Here is a 21,252-nt window from a genome sequence, read left to right on the forward strand (position 1 = left end):
ATCCATCTCTCTGGTGCCATGTTGTCCTGAGCACCAAATCCCCAATCTCCCAGAGAGAGAGAGAGAGAGCATCTGTATACAGAAGAGAACATCAAGGTAGCAAGTGAAGGAGATGTATATCCAGTTTACAATATCAGTGGTACAGCTGATGAGAGAAACCCATACTATCTAAAGAAGAAACATAGAAAAAAGCAGCAGAAAAGGGCTATAGCCCACCAAGTCTGCCCATTCCAAGTATCCCCTCCCCTGAATTTACTCCCTTAAAGATCCCACGTGAGTATCCCATTTTCTCTTGAAATCCGTCACGCTGCTGGCCTTTATCACCTGGAGTGGGAGTCTGTTCCAATGATCCACTACTCTTTCGGTGAAGAAGTACTTCCTGGAGTCGCCATGAAACTTCCCTCCCCTGATTTTCAGCGGATGCCCTCTGCTGGTCGAGGGTCCCTTGAGCCAGAAGATATCATCTTCTGACTCGATGCGTCCCGTGATGTACTTATATGTTTCAATCATATCTCCCCATTCTCTTCTTTCCTCAAGTGAGTACAGCCGCAATTTTTTAAATCTTTCTTCATACGTGAGATCCTTGAGCCCCAAGACCATCCTGGTGGCCGTTCGCTGAACCAACTCGATCCTCAGCACGTCCTTTCGGTAGTGTGGTCTCCAAAACTGAACTCCAAATGAGGCCTCACCATGGCTCTGTACAACGGCATCATGACTTCAGGTCTCCTGCTGACGAAACCTCTGCGGATACACCCCATCATTTGTCTTGCCCTGGAGGAAGTTTCAAGTTTCAAGTTTCAAGTTTTATTTATATTTGATTAAACGCTTAAGTGGAGGAAGCCTTCTCCACTTGATTGGCAACCTTCATGTCCTCACTAATGATCACCCCTAGGTCGCGTTCCGCCATGGTCCTAACCAAGGTCTCTCACCATTTAGTACATAAGTTCTACGCGGGTTTCTCTTACCCAGGTGCATTATCTTGCATTTTTTAGCATTGAAGCCTAGCTGCCAAGTAGTTGACCATTGTTCCAGCAACAGTAGGTCGTGTGTCATATTATCAGGTAATAAGCTTTTGCCTACTATGTTGCAAAGTTTGGCGGCGTCGGCGAACAGTGATACCCTTCCTCTAAGTCCTTGCGTCATATCTCTTATGAATAAGTTAAAATAGAATCGGGCCCAGGACCGAGCCCTGCAGCACTCCACTGATTACGTCCGATGCTTCGGATGGGGTACCGTTCACCACCACCTTCTGAAGTCTACCGCTCAGCCAATCCCCAACCCATGTAGTTAGAGTGTCTCCTAATCCTATCGATTTCAGCTTGTTCAGTAATCTTCGATGAGGGACGCTATCAAATGCTTTACTGAAGTCCAAATATACCACGTCCAGTGACTCTCCAGCATCCAGTTGTCTAGTAACCCAGTCAAAAAAGCTAATCAGATTAGATTGGCAGGATCTACCCTGGGTGAACCCGTGTTGGTGTGGATCACGCAGTTTTTCTTCGTCTAGGATTGTGTCAAGATTCTGTTTGATCAGTGTTTCCATGAGTTTACACACTATAGACGTGAGACTCACTGGTCTGTAGTTTGCTGTCTCTGTCCTGCAGCCCTTTTGTGGAGTGGGATTACGTTGGCGGTTTTCCAGTCCAAGGGGACCCTTCCTGTGCTTAGGGAAAGATTGAAAAGAACAGATAATGGTTCTGCCAGGACTTCCCTTAACTCCCTGAGCATTCTGGGGTGTAGGTTATCCGGTCCCATGGCTTTGTTTACTTTGAGTCTTGATAGTTCGTCATAGACGCTACTGGGTGTAAATTCGAAATCTTGAAAACGGGTCTTTCTGGTTATCTCCCGTCTGCAGCTGTGGACCAGCTCCCGACGCTTCGCGGGTGAACACTGAACAGAAGTATTTGTTTAGTAGTTCTGCCTTCTCAGAATCTGATTCCGCAAAGTTACCGTCCAATTGCTTCAGGCCTTAATGGCTTAGACCTTGAGAAGACTTGGTCTCAACAAGTCCAATGCTGAGCTTTTGATGTCTAGGCTCAAGCAGTCTTAGTAAAAAAAATGACACGGAAAATCAAGTAAATATCAAATGGTATGCAAAATAGGGAGTGAAAACTCAAATATATGATAAAAACACTTCCCTCTATAAGCAATACAATAGACTTGAAATATAAGCAGGGCCGGATTAGATGAAAAGAGGCCCTAGGCTATTCCACTTATGAGGCCCTTTCACCTCCCATTTTTAAGTTTATAAATTACATGAGAGATAATAAAATACATCATTACTGTGATATATATCAATATGTTAAATGAAACATGTTGTTATTGGTACTAACCTTTATAAAAAATGTGACACGGATAATAAATAAAAAAAAGTCGAGAACACTTATTTGAACATTTATTCTCAGCACCATATATAGTACTTATAACAATAACTAATCAAACATAACACACATTTCCCCTTCCTATGTCCATAGTGCCCCCAGTGTGTCCTTCCTCACCTCATCCCCCTCCGATGCCCGCCTGCCTCCCATCCCCCTTCCATTGAACACCCCCATGCCATCCTGCCTGCCTGCCTTCCATTAAACCCCTCCACCCCCCTCCGATGCCAGCCTGCCTGCCTCCCATCCCCCTTCCACTGAACCCCCCCCCCCCCGATGCCAGTCTGGGCCGCCCTATCCTGACGGATCCACGTTTTGCCTCTTTCCCCCGGGGCTGGCTTTGCCCAGCTGTTTCTGGACTGACGTCTTTTCCCTCCCCGATCCTCCTCCCAGGGCGAGAAAAAGAAAGGGAGAAGCCGAGTCGGCGCCCCGTTGCGGCCAGAGCCGGTTCTGATCCCGAAGTGTAGAATTTCTCCTTATTTTCGTTTCAGTGTTTTAGTGTTCACTGGTTTTTAGAATAGTGTAATTTTAATTTTGCTAACAATTTGAATGTAAGCCCCTCTTGATCTTGAGGCCCTAGGCTGGAAGCCTAGTTAGCCTATAGGAAAATTCCGGCCCTGAATATAAGGCTTTACATATGATAGGATAGCTCAGAGACATGGAGGCAACACATCAGAGGATAGCCCCCCCCCCAACCACTTCCCCACCCAATCACTGCTTGAGCCTTCATATTTTTAAGCTTATTATATATATATTATATAGGGCACTCTAAAGTTGAAAGGGGATAGATTCTGTACAAACATAAGGAAGTTCTTCTTCATCCAGAGAGTGGTAGAAAACTGGAACACTCTTCCGGAGTCTGTCATAGGGGAAAACACCCTCCAGGGGTTCAGGATAAAGTTAGACAAGTTCTTGGTGAACAAGAACGTGCACTGGTAGGGCCAGTCTCAGTTAAGGTGCTGGTCTTTGACCAGAGGGCTGCCATGTGAGCGGACTGCTGGGCACGATGGACCACTGGTCTGACCCAGCAGCAGCAATTCTTATGTTCTTATTACATTACATTAGAGATTTCTATTCTGCCATTATCTTGCGATTCAAGGCGGATTACAAAAGATTAGGTAAAGAAGAGATCAGGTAGACTCAGAGACTCAGGAAAAAGATAGGAAGAAGGAGGGTATTCTGATGTTAAGACTTTTTAGGGATTTCTTGAAGAGAATGTTTTTTATTTCTTTTCTGAACAACTTGTAGTCGGTGATTGTTAGCAGAAGATTGGTGATTTGGTTATCCAGTTTTGCTGTTTAAGTGGCTAGGAGGTTGTCGTAAAGTATTTTTCCGTTTAACTTCTTTGATTGTAGGATATGTGAATGGGATGTGTGTTTTCTGTGTCTGGTTGTGGTGTATGGAGGAGTCGGTTGTTCAGGTAGGCTGGGCTGTCTCCGTCATAGTTTTAAATAGTATGCAGTAGAATTTGAATAATATTCTTTCCTGGATTGGGAGCCAGTATGAGTTGATGAATGCTTCAGTAATGTGGTCATGCTTCCTTAAAGAGTAGACAAGTCTTAGGGCTGTGTTTTGAATTGTTTGGTCATGGTAGCTGGACAGGGGAGGTAGAGGATGTTGCAATAATCTAGAATACCTAGGATTAGGGATTGTACTATGAGCTGGAATTGTGTTCTTTCGAAGAATTTACGGACTTGACTTAGGTTTCTCATAATGGCGAAGGATTTCTGGATTGTTTTATTTATTTGTGGTTGCATGGTGCAGCATCTGTCTATTGTCATTCCTAGTAGTTTTAGAGTGGGTTGAATGGGGTAATTGATAGAGTTGATTTCTATGTTGGTTATAGTTGGGGTTTTGTTATTTTCGAGGAGGATGAATTTTTTTTGTCTGGATTGAGTTCCAGTTTGTGGTCTTCCATCCAAGTCACTACTGTTTCTACTGTTCGGTGTAGTGTGTCTGTTATGGTGATTTTTGGTTGATCAAAAGGTATGAGAATAATGATGCCATCTGCATAACTAAAGGAAGTTATGCCTAGTTTGTCCAGGAATGTCCTGAAGGAGGCAGTATATAGGTTGAATAGGGTAAGGGATAATGGGGATCCTTGTGGTCCTCCGCAGGGGTAGGACCAGGGTTCAGATTTTTCTTTATCTGATTTTACTCTGTAAGTTCTAGATTTTAGGAAACCTTCAAACCATGAGTGTACTTTACCTGAGATATCTATTGTGTCCAAAATTTGCAGTAGTATGTTATGGTCTACTAGGTCGAATGCTGCAGTCAGGTCCAGTTGTATGAGAAGCAATTTTTTCCTGTGTTGAGGTGTTGTCTAACTGTGTCCATAAGGGAGCCTAGTAATGTCTCTGAAGTTGGTTCTAACTTGGATGAAAGTGTGCAAGTCACAGATCAGAAAAATAGTCACCAAGCTTTTTTCTACCTTCTTCATCCATCAAGATGGGCTGTGCTTCTGCCACAATGTGACCAGTCATGTTTGAAGCAATTGGAAATCACCTGTAACTCAAAAGAGTGGTGTCTCTTAATTGACAGTTCATCCAGTTCCTGTGGTAACTGGGACTGCCATAAAGCAGAAGACACTTTGGAGCTAGATAGCTATCTATTCAAGGGATTTTTTGAGGCCTTCCCAATACCGTGGTAACTGTAATATTACCATGGTAGCATTTACTTATCATTCTCTAGTTCCAACTTCTGAAGTTGCTGCTGAAGCCCACTCCAGCCTATCCAAAACCATCTTGTCAACTGCAGGACTCAGACCTTAAAAGTCGGTCTGGAACTGTTCTCATGTTCTAAATTACTTGAGTTTCAATTGAAGCCTTCTCAAACCCATCCTAGATTGAATTTCCATATCACAACCTAATTTAATTGCTTTAATTGGTGATAAACAGTGTAGTAATTGACCATATTGGGTGCCTACAAAGAACACCATCCAAATCATACCTATAGAGGTGCCTACCAGTATCTACACCAAACTAGGCATGTTTTATCAGCTTTAGTGTACTGGCAGGTCCAGAATGCAATAAAAAATTATAAGAAATTATATTAATGAAATCTGACCCTGGGGACTGTCTGCATGGTCCCTGTCCATTCAGTCTAACAAAAAACCATTTACTTAGAATGCTACCAAATGACTTCTACAAGACCAGTACTTGAGATTAACAAAGAACCTTTTGCATAGTGCTGGGGAGAATCCTGCAAAGTTCGCTTTTACTTTTAATATTAAATATGTAGTTTCAATGCATGTGAAAAATCATGATTTTCTTCTTGAACCCAAGCAAGCAATCTTCAACTGCCTAGGCCAATAGGAGGAAAAACTTCAAATCCCTGGCTGTTGCCAGTTGTTAGACTTTGCCAGCAAACTTAAAAGGGAAGATCTTCATCAGTTAAAATACCCCAACCTCTTATCTATTATATCAAAATTTTCTTATTTACTTTTCACTTTTCTTATCAAATATATCATTTAAATAATTTAAATATTTTCACTTTTCTTATCAAATATATCATTTAAATCAGTGGTTTCCAACCTTGTCCTGGAGGACCACCAGGCCATTCGGGTTGTTGGGATAGCCCTGATGAATATGCATGAGAGAGATTTGCATATAATGGAGGTGACAGGCATGCAAATCTGCTCCATGCATATTCATTAGGGCTATCCCAAAAAATCAACTGGCCTGGTGGTCCTCCAGGACAGGGTTGGGAACCACTGATTTAAATAATTTAAATATTTTGTCTCAAGTACTTAGCTTGTTGTACTATGAGAAATGCTGAATGTCCAATGTAGTTAACTGTCCACTGCCGGCAAAGGCACACCCACGTTTAGCATCTGCTGCTTCAGGGCATCAGACAAATATGGAACAAATTTGACTGGCAGCCATCCCTTCTTGCTCACAAACTGGCTATCTTCTAATGAATATCCAGATCAGTGCCTAGCCCAGAGACTGCGTATGTCACGCAACATAGCCAGTCACTGCTCATGTTCATCAACAGATTGGCTAAGGCACAAGGCCAGAAAGACCCACCTAAAAGGCAGGTCTATCATTAGTCATTAGCTTTAGCCAGCCAACTGATGAAAATTGGCTTTGCCAATTAAGTGTAAGCTGCTGAACATTGACCTGGATATTCATTTCTTGTGATCTCATCATTGGATATCCAGGATCATCATCAACTGTTTTCATATAGGGCCCAAATACTGTGTCTGAATTCAAGAAAGCTTGAGACAAGTATACAGTATTGGATCTCTTAGGAAGAGGAATGGATAGTACATGGCATGGATGAATACTGTGGCTGGGCCAGGCTCTTGGCAAGCGAAAGACCCGGCTCGAACCACAGGCAAGATTTTGGGCATCTTTGATTTGGTTGGTGAAAAGAAAAACACATAATCTTTCTGGATTCAGTTCAAAATAAGGTTTACACTTTATTTGTCCACAAGAAAACCCCCCCATAAATATCAGACTTAAATCCAGTGACAATTTCTCTGCAGTTCAGTCTTCACTGCCACCTGGGTAAAGCATGCATTCTCATTATTGTGTTTCATTTCAAAGTTCATCACCACCAGGCTTCATTTGCCTCCAATTCTAATGTCCAAATAATATGATAGTCTCTGTTGGGACCCCTACCCGCAGGTAGCTAGGTTCCCTCTTAGGTAGCGCTCGCCAGCTTACTCCCCTCTCCTAAGGCAATGCCTGGTATATCATAGCCAGTCCAAACAATACACCAAGATGGTTTTCATTGACTTTTGGCTTCTCAGCTTTCATTGCTTTTCTCTCTTGGGATTTCTCCCTTTCTGCCCAAGCAGTGGGGTTGGAAACTAGCAACCCCTGTGCATAAAATTGTGCTATGCCCCACCCCAAGTTTCCAAGCATCCCTTGCTTCTGCACGGCAGTTTAAAAGTTTGTTCAAGGGATTGGCTAATTCCCCTAGCAGTTGTGCTTAGTCCCTGTTTTTTATCAGCACTCTTCCAGCACCAACAGGTTCCTAGCTCATTTAATAGTCTGGTTAGAGAAACGTTGCAAAGAACAATGCTGGGGAGCAGTTTCATTACAACCCCATGCCTTCTTCTGGCAAATTATATTCTTCTGGGATATTAGCATGGCTCTCCTAGCCCATACTACTGGTATCACAATCATACTCAGCTATTTCCATGCTTTCTGCATTTACATTGTCCCATTCCCCTCCCCCTTCGGGGTAGTTAGAAGTGCAGACTGGCCAAGTTTCCCTTCCCCCCTCTGTAGCATTACTTTGCCTTTCCCTTGCAAAACCCTCTGCAAGGTCCCACTACTTAGCTGCTTGAGGAATTTCTGTTTGTCCTTCTCTGGGTGGCAAAAAGCTGCCTCTCTGTCTAAGTGGAGGGAATGTCCAGCCTGGAGCTGTGGGCTGGACTCAAGTCACTCTTCCAGCCACAGCTAGGGTTAATTTATTTCCCTTCCCACATTCATATGTGCTTGCAGTTCCCCAGTGTAGCCCCGCCCCTTCTGGGTTGATTCTCTGTTTCACAGCTTGGTATTGCAGGAAAACTTCTCTGCTCGGGAAAGGAAAAATGGCAATTAGACTGTGGTTTGTAAGCCCTCCCCACTGGGTTACCTGGTGGATGGCTCTCTTGTTTTACTCTACCTAAAACCCTATTCTGTGGCTGCTGAACTGGCTTAGCTTTAGGGATTGAGGGTTTTAGAGCAGGGTTTTTCCAATACGTAGACTGAATAAGCCAAATAATCTTTAACTGTCTTCAGTTTCTTGTTTTTTATGTTTCTGTCCTAAACAACTCCCCAGAGAAATGGCTTCTTTTTAACTAGTTAAATATAACTTCCTACAATGTATGTGTTCTAGGAATAAACTATCAGCCAGTAAAATATTGCTACACTAGATTGATCCTTCTGGAAATAGATCTCTAAAGGGCAATTTGTGATATCTGAAGAAAAGATCTGACTAGCTCCATAAATTGACAGAAAAGTAATATTACATTTTAAAAACTACAGTACTCTGTGGTTTGTTTGTTTTTCTCAACCCTCAGATACCTCCAGAATCCAGATGCAGTCAGAGCTGTGCTCCTGGCTACAGGAAATTAACTAAAGAAGGAAAGCCTGTCTGCTGCTTTGACTGTATTCCCTGTCCAAGTGGAGAAATCTCCAATGAAACTGGTGAGTGATGTGTAGCACATGAGGTTCATACTGGCAGGTTATTCAGAATCATGTCTGCTCTTTGAGATTTAGAAGAAACCAATAAAACATATACTGAAAAAAGACCAGTCAGTCCAACATTTGAGCCCTATAACATTTGGTTCTATAAAAGCCAACTAGCTGATCTAGGCACCCGACTTAATTATTTAAAAAGCTAATTGGTGCCAATAATAAGCAATTAGTACCATTTTCAAGCACCTATTCCAAGGCACCTACCAGGGAGTGGATTGTGGGTGTGTTTGTAATGCAGGCTTCTGTTTTGGACTTAGGTGCCTAAATTTGGAACTGATATTAGACCAAAAAAAACCTAGAATAGGGTAACCCAGTGGCATACCTAGCATATATGACACCAGGGGCCCATGATTTTTTGACACCCCCCCCCATCTGTATGAAAAACATGATTTTTAGTAACAATCCACATTACACAAGAATGTACCTAGGAAAAGGCAGCATCTTACATACTTCAGTGAGCAGTACATCAATGAATGCATCCATTGTAAAACTAAACAAGCCAGGCTAGTACAGATCAATCCTACACAGTCAATCCTAACAGAAAATCATGTCTTTTCGAACACACAGAACACAGAAAACACTTTCGCCTAGTATGGAATATGTCATCACAAACTAACCCCTCCCCCTTTTACAAAACTGTAGTGTGGTTTTAGCCTCAGTGGTAACAGCTCAAATGCTTATAGAATTCTGAGTATCAGAACTATTACAACCACGGCCAATGCTAAAAAACGCACTACAGTTTTGTAAAAGGGGAGATAAAATAGAAATACATAGACAAAGGTTAAACTGAAGCACCAAGAAGCTGGACTCTGCATACAATGCAACACCACAGAAACAGCGCTGCATCTCCCCTAAAGCAAAAAAATAAATAAATAAAAAATTTTTCTACCTTGTCGTTTCTGCTTTCCTCATCTTCTTGTCACTCCCTTCCTTTCATCCACTGTTTACCCTCTCTCTGCCCCTTCTATATGGCATCTCCCTCCTATTCCCCTTCCAGAAACTTTATGCCTCCCCCTTCCATTTCTCCCTTCACCCCCATTGGTCTGGCATCCATCTTCTTCCCTTCCCTCCTCCAATAATCTGGCTTTTCTCTCTTCTCATCTTCCCTCTCCCACACCCCCATGATCTGGCATTTCACTCTCTCCTCTCCCTTTACCCCACTTCCATCAGCATCTGCCCCCTTTCTTTCCCTCCAACCCAATTCCATGCAGTATCCCTCCCCCTTATGTCTCTTTTCCCTTTCCCTGCACACCAATTCCATCAGCATCTGTCCCTTTCTCTCCCTCCACCACCCTTCCATACCACTCTGATCCCCTTTCTCCCCCTCCCCACCCTTCCATACCACCCTGACCCCCTTTCTCTCCCTTCACCACCTTGACCCCCTTTTTCACCCTTCCATATCACTCTGACCCCCTTTCTCACCCTTCACCATGCTTCCATACCCCCCTAACCCCTTTCTCTCCTTCCACCACCCTGCTATGCTCCTTTTTCTTTCCACCAAATCAGCAAGGTCCCACGATAATAATAATAATAATAATAATTTATTTTCTTGTATACCACCGAACCAGTAGTTCTAGGCGGTTCACAACAGGAAAATACTGAGACATTTCAGCACATGGTACAGTTTCATAGAACACACTATCTACGTACAATCTAGAATTATATAATAAAAATAATACAATTGTTTAAAAACATTCAAGTACAATATTAAAAATTATAAAAAAATTAAAAATACTATGACAATATAAATAGAAACATAAGACCTCATTTAAATATATCAAAATTAATATTCTTATTTGTCAAATAATTTCCTAATTAATGATTTCCTAAATGTGAAGTAAGAATTAGATTGAACAATCATCGGACTTAGCCAGGAGTTTATCTTCCCAGCTTGATACTCCGAAGTCCTGTCTAAAAAGGTCTTAAAACGACAGGGTTTTGGAGAAGGGAAGATGAACTTTCCAGAATTTCTAGTTCCATTTGTTGAGTAAGAAATTTTCAGATAGTGGGACAAATATGAAGGAGATAATCCAAAAAACACCTTATAACAAATGCATCCAAACTTAAAAAGCACTCTGGCCCCAAAAGGCAGCCAATGCAACTTGGTATAAAAAGGACTAACATGACTGCTTCTGCTCTGGAAAAGTTAAGTGATGACGCAGGGAGTTGTGGCAAGGTCCCACGATGACTGCGGCTGCCGGTCCACCCCCCTCCAACGTCACTTACTTCTTCCAGAGCAGAGGCGGCAGACGCAGTCATCGCGGGACCTTCCTGCACTTCAGCGCAGCTGCCGACTCTGCTCTGGAATAAGTACGGCAGCCGCACTGAGGTGCCGTTTAAAGCAGAGCGGAAGGTTCTGGACCCAGCCGGCTGTGCACCCTCTTGGAGCGTGCACCCGGGGCGGACCACCCTCCCGCCCCCCCGAGGTACACCACTGGGGTCACCTAAGGTTAGTACACCTTGTAGTGTGGCCGGTCCTCAAGGCTCGCAGTAACCGGCCCACACTTACAATATTCTCCCCAGCGTGCTTCCTCAAGATGGAGGAAGTCCCTGTTGTGCATAAACTTATCCTATGTGTATAAACAGAATGGCCTCACACAGGTAAGTTATGAAATAACAAAAAATCAAATTTATTGTTCAACTGACAAGTCCAGAAAAAATGCATCATAAGAAAATGTATTCCAAAGGTCTTTGGCAAAATTATGAAGAACAACATAATATGATAGTAACCAGCCTGGTCTGGATATCTGTTCCAAAGTTCTTTATCAATGTCCCAGGTGTAATCAGAGTCTCTTGATAGTCCTTGACTCTCCCAGAGTCTTATTCAATAAATTGGCAAACTAGGTATAGTACACTGCACTGGGCAGCGATGCCCATTAAATACAGTAGCAAAAGCCTGACAGATTTGTCAAAGGGCTCCTTGTTATCAATAGAAAAGTATCCTGCAAACTATTCAACATGGTACTGTGTAAATCCTGTACCAAGCTCCAGGATATTCACACCTTCTGAAAGGAACTTGCTGAAGTTCTTTTCCAACAGCAGCCCTCTTGGTAAGCAAGGCAAAAAAACTTCTCATACAAGAAAACCCTTGGCTAGCATACATTTCATTAGGTAGCAGACTTCAGGAAAATCCTTATGCTCAATAGAAATGGAAACATTCAAAAAAAAAAACCTAACACAAAAAGCAATTCCAAACTAATTGGTTTCCATTTCCTCACATACTCCCACCTCTGGTAAAGTGTTGCAATCCATAGCTTCACCTTCAGGATTTACCAGGGTTGTATCTTCTGGTTCTGTGTCCAGCATTTCAATGTCCCTTGTCTCAGGGGGACCTGGAGGCTCCTTCCACCTGAGAGCTTCTCCTCTGTCTCCTCTCCTCTTGGTCAGCCAGCTCTCTAAATGCTGCCAAGCTGCTGTACCACACCCAGCCCTACTCCGGGGCTGAACTTCCTTCAGCTGTGGTTGCCTTTTCCCCTGCTTAGCCAGCTTTCCACAAAATGGAGGATTTAAAGGGGCCCTACCAGTTTTCATCAGGCTGTGTTCTGCCTTAGGTTTAAACACAGCCTGTGCTTCCTGTTCTTGTTCTTGCCTAACAGGGATAACATGGTTAGCCCGGACTAGTTTCAGGGGGTGTTTTTTATCATTCTTCCCTGGCACAAGGCCGGCATTGGACTCGGGCTTGTGACAACCTACAGGCTCCTAAGTCCTAAGTGTATCTTAATGCTTATGTTACAGTTGCTGTTTATAGAATGGGGCTTTTATCTTCTAAAAGGTCAGTTAATAGGAATGTCCATCCTTTATTGGTCAAATTCAGAAGTACAAAGGGGAGGAGAATCCTAGTATATAGTGCAGCAGCATGAGAACCTATGGAACTGGGTTGAATTCCTACTACAGCCCCTTGTGACTCTAGGCAAGTCACTTAACTCCTCATTGTCCCAGGACCATAATACATACTGTATGTGTATATAATATGTATACCACTTTGATTTTAACTACAGAAAGGTGGTATATCAAGTTCTATTTCCTATCCCTACTTGAGCCCACTTCCATAGATAGTCCTGGCAGAATTCTGTTTAAAATGTATGAAAATTCTGCATACAATATTTCAAAATTCTGCAAAGTTTATTGGTAGTGTTTTTGTTTAGATTTTGCTGTCCTGAAAATCCTTCCTGCCTTTTCCTTTCTCAGATTCCAACATCCTGAGTTCCTTCTCTCACTCCAACTGCAGTTCTATCTCCCTCTAAATCTTGCCCCTCTCTCACTTGCACCCTGAATCCCCTCTTTGGCTCTCTTGGTTTGGTATCTCTCTCTTCTTCTCTTCACTGGCTAAGAATATCTTCTTCCCTTCCCATCCCCTTAATGGTCTTGGTCACTTTCTCTTCCACTCTGTACCATACCACTACCCCCACTTACAGGTCTAGCATCCAGGAGGGGCCTAAGGTTACCCAGTTGGCCCAGGTGCCTCAGGCACCACCTTTGGAAGGCGTTTGAGGCACCTGGGCCAATCAGGCCCTAAGGCCCACCGTTCAACGGATAGCGGGCCTGCCAGATGGACGGGCTTGGGACCCGTCTGTCCAGCCAACTTTTTTTCAGGTACGGGGTTGTCAAGGGTTGAGGTGGTGTCGAAGGGTCAGTGATGTGGGTCACTAGGTCGGCGGGTGGGGGGCCAATCAGGGGTTCGGGGGGTGAGCCGAGAGCAGTAAGGCCTGGGATCCCTCCTGCCCTGATCGAGTCAGGGGTGGGGTTTCTGCGGGGCAGGAGGGCTTGGGCTCCCTCATAGAAACATAAAGTATGACGGCAGAAAAGGGCCGGCGGCTCAACAAGTATGCCCATTCAAGAACCCTCCCTCAGTAAGTCTGACCTCCCTTAGCAAGTCTGCCCACTCAAGAGAATCCATCTTATAGACATAACACTGTAGCAACCCCACTTGTTTGTCCCATTGTCTATTGAATTCAAGCACGCAACTGGCCTTGACCACCTGAAGTAGTAGACCATTCCATCAATTACCCTATCAGTGAAGAAGTATTTCCTGGTGTCTTCATTAAATCTTCCCCCTTTATGTTATAAATATGAAAAAATAAATTCAGAAATATTGTCATAATAAACTATTTAAATTAACATGGGATCCATTGATGAATTTTGTTAACTCTGATTAGATTATGCCTGTATTAGTTACATTATGCCTGCATTTCCTATTTGATTTGCACACTCAGGGAGGGTGGGAGGGAGGGAAGTGATAATATATTTTGTTGTATTCATTGATCGAATCCAAGTACTGTTTTATGATATTAATTGTATGCATAATTTAAAGCACTTTGCTTTTGTTCTCAAATTAGGGAGGGAGGGAGGGGGAAATTTTGTAGTATTCTTTGATCAATTGTAAGTGCCGTCTATGATATTAATTGTATGTAGTATTAATTTTCAATTCAAGAACAGATTTATTTTTTTTTTTTAAATGAAGCTCATCCCTATTCTAGCATAACCTACATGTCAGAGAAAACAATATCTTTAAATTTTAAAAAAGCAATATTTAGTTATTCTCATACACTGATATCAATTTTTTAATGATAATAAAATATTCTTTTTTCTTAGATATGGACAACTGTATGAAATGCCCAGAGGACCAATGGCCCAATGAAAAAAGAGATGTCTGTGTCCCAAAAATGATAAGCTTCTTATCCCATGAAGAACCTTTGGGAATCATTTTGACACTTATCAGCATTTTCTTCTTTCTCATCACTGCTATCATTCTAGGAATCTTCATAAAGTACCAAGACACTCCCATTGTGAGATCCAACAACCGGAACCTAACCTACATTCTCTTAGTCTCTCTCATGTTCTGCTTCCTCAGCTCATTGATATTCATAGGCCATCCTGATGAAGTGACTTGTGTTCTCCGACAGATTGTCTTTGGAATAATCTTCTCCATCTCTCTATCCGCTGTCCTGGCAAAAACAATCACTGTAGTCATGGCATTCCAGGCCACCAAGCCTGGAAGCAAGCTCCGGAAATGGATGGGTTCCAGGGTCTCATACTCTATAGTCTTTTCCTGTTCCCTTCTTCAAGTTCTCCTGTGCCTTGTCTGGTTGGGTACCACTACTCCATTCCCACATCAAAACATTCATTCAGAAATTGGAATAATATTAATTGAATGCAATGAAGGGTCAGCAATTGCATTTTACTGTGTTCTGGGCTACCTGGGATTTTTGGCTGGTATAAGTTTTATTGTAGCTTTTCTAGCAAGAAATCTACCTGGTAGTTTCAATGAGGCCAAACATATCACCTTCAGCATGCTGATGTTCTGCAGTGTCTGGGTTTCTTTCATCCCAACATACCTGAGCACCAGGGGAAAGTATATGGTAGCAGTAGAAATATTTGCTATTCTGGCCTCTAGTTCTGGAATTCTGGGATGCATCTTTATCCCCAAATGTCACATTATTCTGTTGAGGCCTAACAGAAACAACAGGAAATACATAATAAAATAAATTGACTTAAACTTCTTTGAGTGGGAAAGAAAGCAAGAATAACATTATCATAGCTTAGAAGAATTTACGGCATTCATAGAAGATATTACATGGCATAGTATAGATTTAGCACAAACAAGAGAAAAATCCAACAGGAACTGCAGCAAAACCAAGCGAAAAGCAAAAACCAAATACAACTGCAGACTATGTACAAGATGCAGGCACTGTTTATTTCAAACTCTAATGGTATATACAACCTTATTACCAACCGAGGGACCCGACACGGTCCGTGTTTCAGACAACAAACCTTCCTCAGGGGTCCGTGGTAGATAAGGTTTTGCAACAAACAGCATTTAAGGAAAAAACAAGTGCCCGAACGAGTGTAGTGCAGGATTGTAAAAAGCATTGCAATCCAGCACTACACTCGTTTTTTCCTTTAATGCTGTTTGTTGCAAAACCTTATCTACCACGGACCCCTGAGGAAGGTTTGTTGTCCGAAACATGGACATTAAGGAGATGGATTTGTGAAGAGGAAAGTTTTCACTGACTTTCTGAAGTACCATAGATTATCTAGCAATCTAATAGTTGTGGGGATGATGTGCTAGCTGTACATTCAGTGATCTCAAGAGGGCTGAACAAGGATAGACTGGGAAATTATTCTGAAAATGGTAATATTGAGGCACTCTCTATCTTATATTTTTTAGTTTAATTGCATAGGGCCATCATGGTGGCAAAAAACATGTGTTGATTTTTAAAACCTACAAATTGACATGCCAGAAACATGCCTAAATGCTGAGTCATATTGTATTCAATTGGATTTGCAAGATATTTGACTACTATAAGAAATTCTTACAACAGTAGACTTTCAACTTCTTTGTTCATCTCTTAGTCTTCACCAATTATTTTTAGTGCTTTTCTTCTTTGCAAGGATCAATCTAATTTTAAAGCCATCCAATGAGCTTACATGTTAAATGGCATTTAATACCTTATATTAGACATTAAGAACATAAGAATAGCCTTACTGGGTCAGATCAATGGTCCATCTAGCCCGGTATCCCATGTTCATGGAGATCAATTCAAGACACAAGTACCTGGCAAAAACCCAAATAGTAGCAGAATTCCATGCTACCGATCCAGAGCAAGCAATAACTTCCACCATGTCTGTCTCAATAGCAGGAGTATGGACTTTTCCTCCACTACCTTGTCTAAACCTTTTTTAAAACTAGTTTCATGAACTGCTCTTACTACATCCTCTGGCAATGCATTCCAGAGTTTAACTATTATCTGAGTGAAACAAATATTTCCTCCTATTGGTGTTAAAAGTATTACTTTGTAACTTTTTTGAGTGTCCCCCTAGATTTTGTAAATCTTGATGCAGTAAAAAAAAAGTGAAAATTCAATCCACGTGTCGAGCTCCATTCTCATGGAGATGATGCGGTATATAAACTTAAGGTTTAGATTAGATTAGATTGTACCCATTTTATACCACTCAGGATTTTGTAGACTTTAATCATATCTCTGCCACCTATTTTCCAAAGCTGAAGAGCCCTAATCTCTTTTAGTCTTTCTTCATATGAGAGGAGTTTCATCTCCTTTATCATCTGGGTCACCCTTCTTTGAACCTTTTCTAGTACCAATGTGTAATCTGCATAGAGCTGAGAAGTTTAATGATGAAATATAAGTAATGTATTGTAAGTTCTGGCACATGGACATGTAAAATGTAAAAACTGACATTTACATGTATAAGTATGGCTACTTACATGATCAAAAGTCCCAAATGATACTGCTTCTCGTCTTAAACATGTTCTTCTCTAAAATGGCTGGTTCCATTGTATATAAAGAAGGGGTCATTAAGAACAAAAACACAAGTAAATCACACAGACAGTACACAGGCCTACAGAACTGGAACTAGAATATTATTTATTTGTGGAGATCCAACACTGCCAATGTTTTGGCCAAAAGCCTGCCTCAGAGGTCCCTTCTTTAAAAAAGGAATTAGGCTACTTTACCCTGATACTCTCCGTACAAAAAGAACATTCAGATTCTGGTGTCTTCTCAGCAACAGGAACTGTGATGCAAACTCCCTCTACTCTATGCAGTAATGCAATAACCTTAGCCAGATGAATCTCGGTTATCTTACTTGGACAATCACATACCTATACATAAAAGAGGGAATTGAGTCTAATGGAGAGAACACGTCAGAAATGAAAAATATGGTAGAGACTCTATGGGCCAAAATTCTGAGAACAAATGGAACGGAAACGAAGATTGGCATCTACTACTGACCTCCAGTGCAGTCCGAAGAAACTGATGGAGAAATGACGGACGAGATTAAACGCAACTGCAAGGGTGGCAACACAGATATCATGGGTGACTTCAATTATCCAGGGATATTCTGGAACCTAGGCACCTCCGGCTGCAGTAGGGAGATCAAGTTACTGGATGCTGTAGGTGATTCCTTCCTGGAACAACTTGTTGTTCTGCCACGTATTTATCTAGCAAGGGTATGTAGAAGTCACCTCCACTAAAGCTTCAGAGTAATATAGTTCTTTATTGCATAATACCAAATAATGCAGATAGACATCAGATAATATACAAGAAATAGACAGAGAATATCTATATACACCAAATAGAATACTTCACTATGTCTGCCACACTCCGCCTAATCCTGATCGGGAATTCTAGCGATCAATAGGTCGGCACAGTACATAGTTCCCAGGGCCATGGCTGAATTCAAATGCTAAGATGTGACTCTCAGTCTTATATAGCACAGAAAGTGCTGAATTTCTCACACACACAGACACTGCTGTTTCTGCAGTAACAACAAGTGTCTCCCTTATCTCCTAACTCTCACAGATGGAATGAGCTCAGGCCCTTCCTAATTACAGTACCATGAGAAACCTTCCTCGGCTCTTCCTGGTAAGACATGAAACAGTATAAGAGATATGATACAAGTTGATAAACAACTTGCTCTCACGAAAGTAAGCTGTAAGGCTGCTAATTGTACCAAATAATGCAGATAAAGCAAGGATTGCAGCTAAAAAGCAAGCAGACATGAAGATTTACACCTAATAGCCAAAGTGACCACTTGCCATGCATGGCCAGCCATGGGCATAACACTTGTCAAGGAAAATATGAGAAGAAATGCAATTCTGGACTTAATTCTAAATGAACTACGAGGACCCATGCAAGGTGTAGAAGTAGAAGGGATGCTGGGAAGCAATGATCACAATATGATCCACTTCAACCTGGACACAGGGGATTATGAAGGGATGAGAGTCATGGTGGGGAAGAAAATTAAAAAGAGGATAAGCTCCCAGTACCAAACTGACCTGATGGAAAAGGCCACCGACCCAGAATGGGCTCACCACTATCACCTACACCAGGGGTGCCCAACGCGTCGATCGCGATCAACCAGTAGCTCAGGAAGGCAACTCGAGTCGATCGCACTCGTGTTGCCGTCCTGATCTACCGGCCGATCAGCCTTCCTCTCCAGTGTTCTTCCTAGGGCCTTTTAGCTGGGCGGTCCGCCCAGCTGTCATCTGCCGCTGCTGAACATTGAAAAAACAAAAAAAAAAAACCCGGCTTTGAGATTTCAGCCCGTAGCGAACTTATGCTCCGGGCTCTAACATGTGTGTGCCGGCTTCTCTTCTCTTCCCTCTGAAACCGGAAGTTATGTCCGGGGGGGGGGGGAAGAAGGGAAGCCGGCACGCACATGTTGAGAGCCCTGAAGCAAGCGTTCGCTATGGGCTAAGGCGGGAGACAGGTTAGTGAAGCATTTGCTCTTCTTGCTACCGGGTCCTGCCTACTTTCTGTTTCCGCGAAGGCAGGACCTGGCAGCATTTCCCCCAATAGGTTGATCACGATCTTGGGCTGATCAGCCTTCCTCTTCCCGACGGCAGAATTGATGTCGGAGAGAGGAATGCTGGTTGGCCAAAGCAGGGAGAGCTTGGGGCCTGTTATTGGTGGCGTTTGGGTCCTGGTCCCCGATGGTAATGGCAGTGGCAGTGGCAGTGGCTTGGGGGAGGGCAGGGAGAAAGAAGGAAAGAAGAGAAACAGAAAAAAAAGAAAGGGAGGCAGAGAGAAAGAAAGGGCAGGGAAGAGGAAGGAAAAGTTGGGGGGAAGGAATGAGGTCTGGAGGAGAAGAAGCATACAGGCTAAAAGAAGGGAAGAAAGATTGTATGCACAGTCAGAAGAAGAAAGTGCAACCAGAGACTCATGAAATCACCAGACAAGGTAGGGAAAATGATTTTATTTTAAATTTAGTGATCAAAATGTGTCTGAATTTATATCTGCTGTCTATATTTTACACTAAGGTCCCCTTTTACTAAACCGCAATAGAGGTTTTTAGCGCAGGGAGCCTATGAGTGTCGAGAGCAGCGCTGGGCATTCAGCGCAGCTCCCTGCGCTAAAAACTGCTATCGTGGTTTAGTAAAAAGGGAGGGGGTATATTTGTCTATTTTTGTATGGTTGTTACTGAGGTGATAGTGCTTAGAGTCATCTGCTTTGACCTCTTTGAAAAACCCTGGAATAGGAATGATGATTAACATTTTCTATGCATACAGTGTGCTTTGTGGGTTTTTTTATTTTATTGTTGGTAGATCATTTTGACTTGGTCATTTAAAAAGTAGCTCGCAAGCCCAAAAAGTGTGGGCACCCCTGACCTACACTATTCAACATCTACTTATCATCCCTAGGACACTTACTTCAAAAGCTAAACAAACTACTACATATATGCAGATGACATTTCCATTTTAATCCCTGTGAACAACATAACAAACAAAACCTTAGAATACATTTCTCATATTATGACCGAAATAGAACATTGGACAATCAACTTCAAACTGAAACTAAACACAGAAAAAACAAAAATCTTCCTTACAAGCCCAACAGACAAAATTACCAAAACAATGCTACATATAAAAGACCTCGACTACCCGATAACCAACACAATAAAAATATTGGGAGTCACATTAGACACACATTTGACTATGGTTGAACACACAAATTTAGTGGTAAAAAAGTGTTTCCTGACATTATGGAAATTAAAGGTCATCAAAAAATATTTCGACCCATTATCATTTAGATCAGTGGTTCCCAACCCTGTCCTGGAGGACCACCAGGCCAATCAGGTTTTCAGGCTAGCCTTAATGAATATGCATGGAGCAGATTTGCATGCCTCTCACTTCCATTATATGCAAATCTCTCTCATGCATATTCATTAAGGCTAGCCTGAAAACCCGACTGGCCTGGTGGTCCTCCAGGACAGGGTTGGGAACCACTGATTTAGATTACTAGTGCAATCACTAGTACTTTCTACACTGGATTATTGCAATATCGTTTATATGGGTATACCCAAAAAAACAGTGAGGAAACTTAGAATTGTACAGAACACAGCGGTCTGCTTGATATTTGGATTGAAAAAAAGCGACCATGTTAGCCCCTACTACAGACTGCTGCACTGACTGCCAGTCAAGGCACAAATAATATTCAAGTTCTCTTGCATATGCTTCAAGCTAGTTTTGGGGACTAGCTCCTACATACTTGCTATCTCACTTCTTATTATACAGCCCTATAAGACAAACCAGAAACTGCAATCTATTTGCATACCCAAGCATTACCGGCTGTAAATACAAAACCTTTCTGGATAGAATTTTTATGTACCAAGCAAACAAACAACAACACTGGCTAGACAGCTACATTAATGGAGCTAGACTGACCTACATCGCTTTTAGAAAAGTCATAAAAACTGCCTTATTTGAGAAGCGCTGGACCTGATCCAAGATGGCTGCATGCTGGAAGTGCTGAAGAACGCTCCTCAGAGTTCGACTGACTTTGAGAAAAACTTTGAGCAGTGAGATCACTACCTACCAGAAATGCCGAAGAGACGTGGCCGGAGTGCCGCTGCTACCTCGCGGCATACCGGAGGAATCTCTGCTGGCACAATAGATGAGCTGCTGAGGAGGAAGCAAAGTGCCCCGTTGGTGTCAGCAGTGGGCCCGTGGGAGAAGGCGGAACCGCGGCAACTCTCCTTGGTCAAATACTATTCTTAGCCCTGACGCAAGAGCACCGCCCTCACAGCCTCAGATCACAAGCTCTCCATGGAGTGGGGAGACCCCGCAGATTGGACTGTCTCCTCGTCTGGAGCCTGGGAGATGGGGAATTTTGGCAGGAAAGCCCCATTATGGAGACTGAGATAATATCAACGTTAGTGAA

General features: G+C 42.5%; 1 protein-coding gene across 1 annotated transcript in view; it reads left to right on the forward strand.

Annotated features, from left to right (window-relative positions):
- The window catches only part of LOC117346197 (vomeronasal type-2 receptor 26-like), a gene marked incomplete at its 3' end in the record, with an annotated part of 36,036 nt that extends 16,802 nt beyond the window's left edge, over positions 1-19,234 (forward strand). The window contains exons 3-5 of the mRNA XM_033915599.1: positions 8,395-8,521; positions 14,165-15,049; positions 19,206-19,234. Coding sequence (XP_033771490.1) covers positions 8,395-8,521; positions 14,165-15,049; positions 19,206-19,234 — 1,041 coding nt within the window. The remainder of the gene's footprint in view (positions 1-8,394; positions 8,522-14,164; positions 15,050-19,205) is intronic.
- Positions 19,235-21,252: the final 2,018 nt, after the last annotated feature.

This window comes from Geotrypetes seraphini, chromosome 12 (genome assembly GCF_902459505.1).
Source record: "Geotrypetes seraphini chromosome 12, aGeoSer1.1, whole genome shotgun sequence".
Taxonomy (NCBI): domain Eukaryota; kingdom Metazoa; phylum Chordata; class Amphibia; order Gymnophiona; family Dermophiidae; genus Geotrypetes; species Geotrypetes seraphini.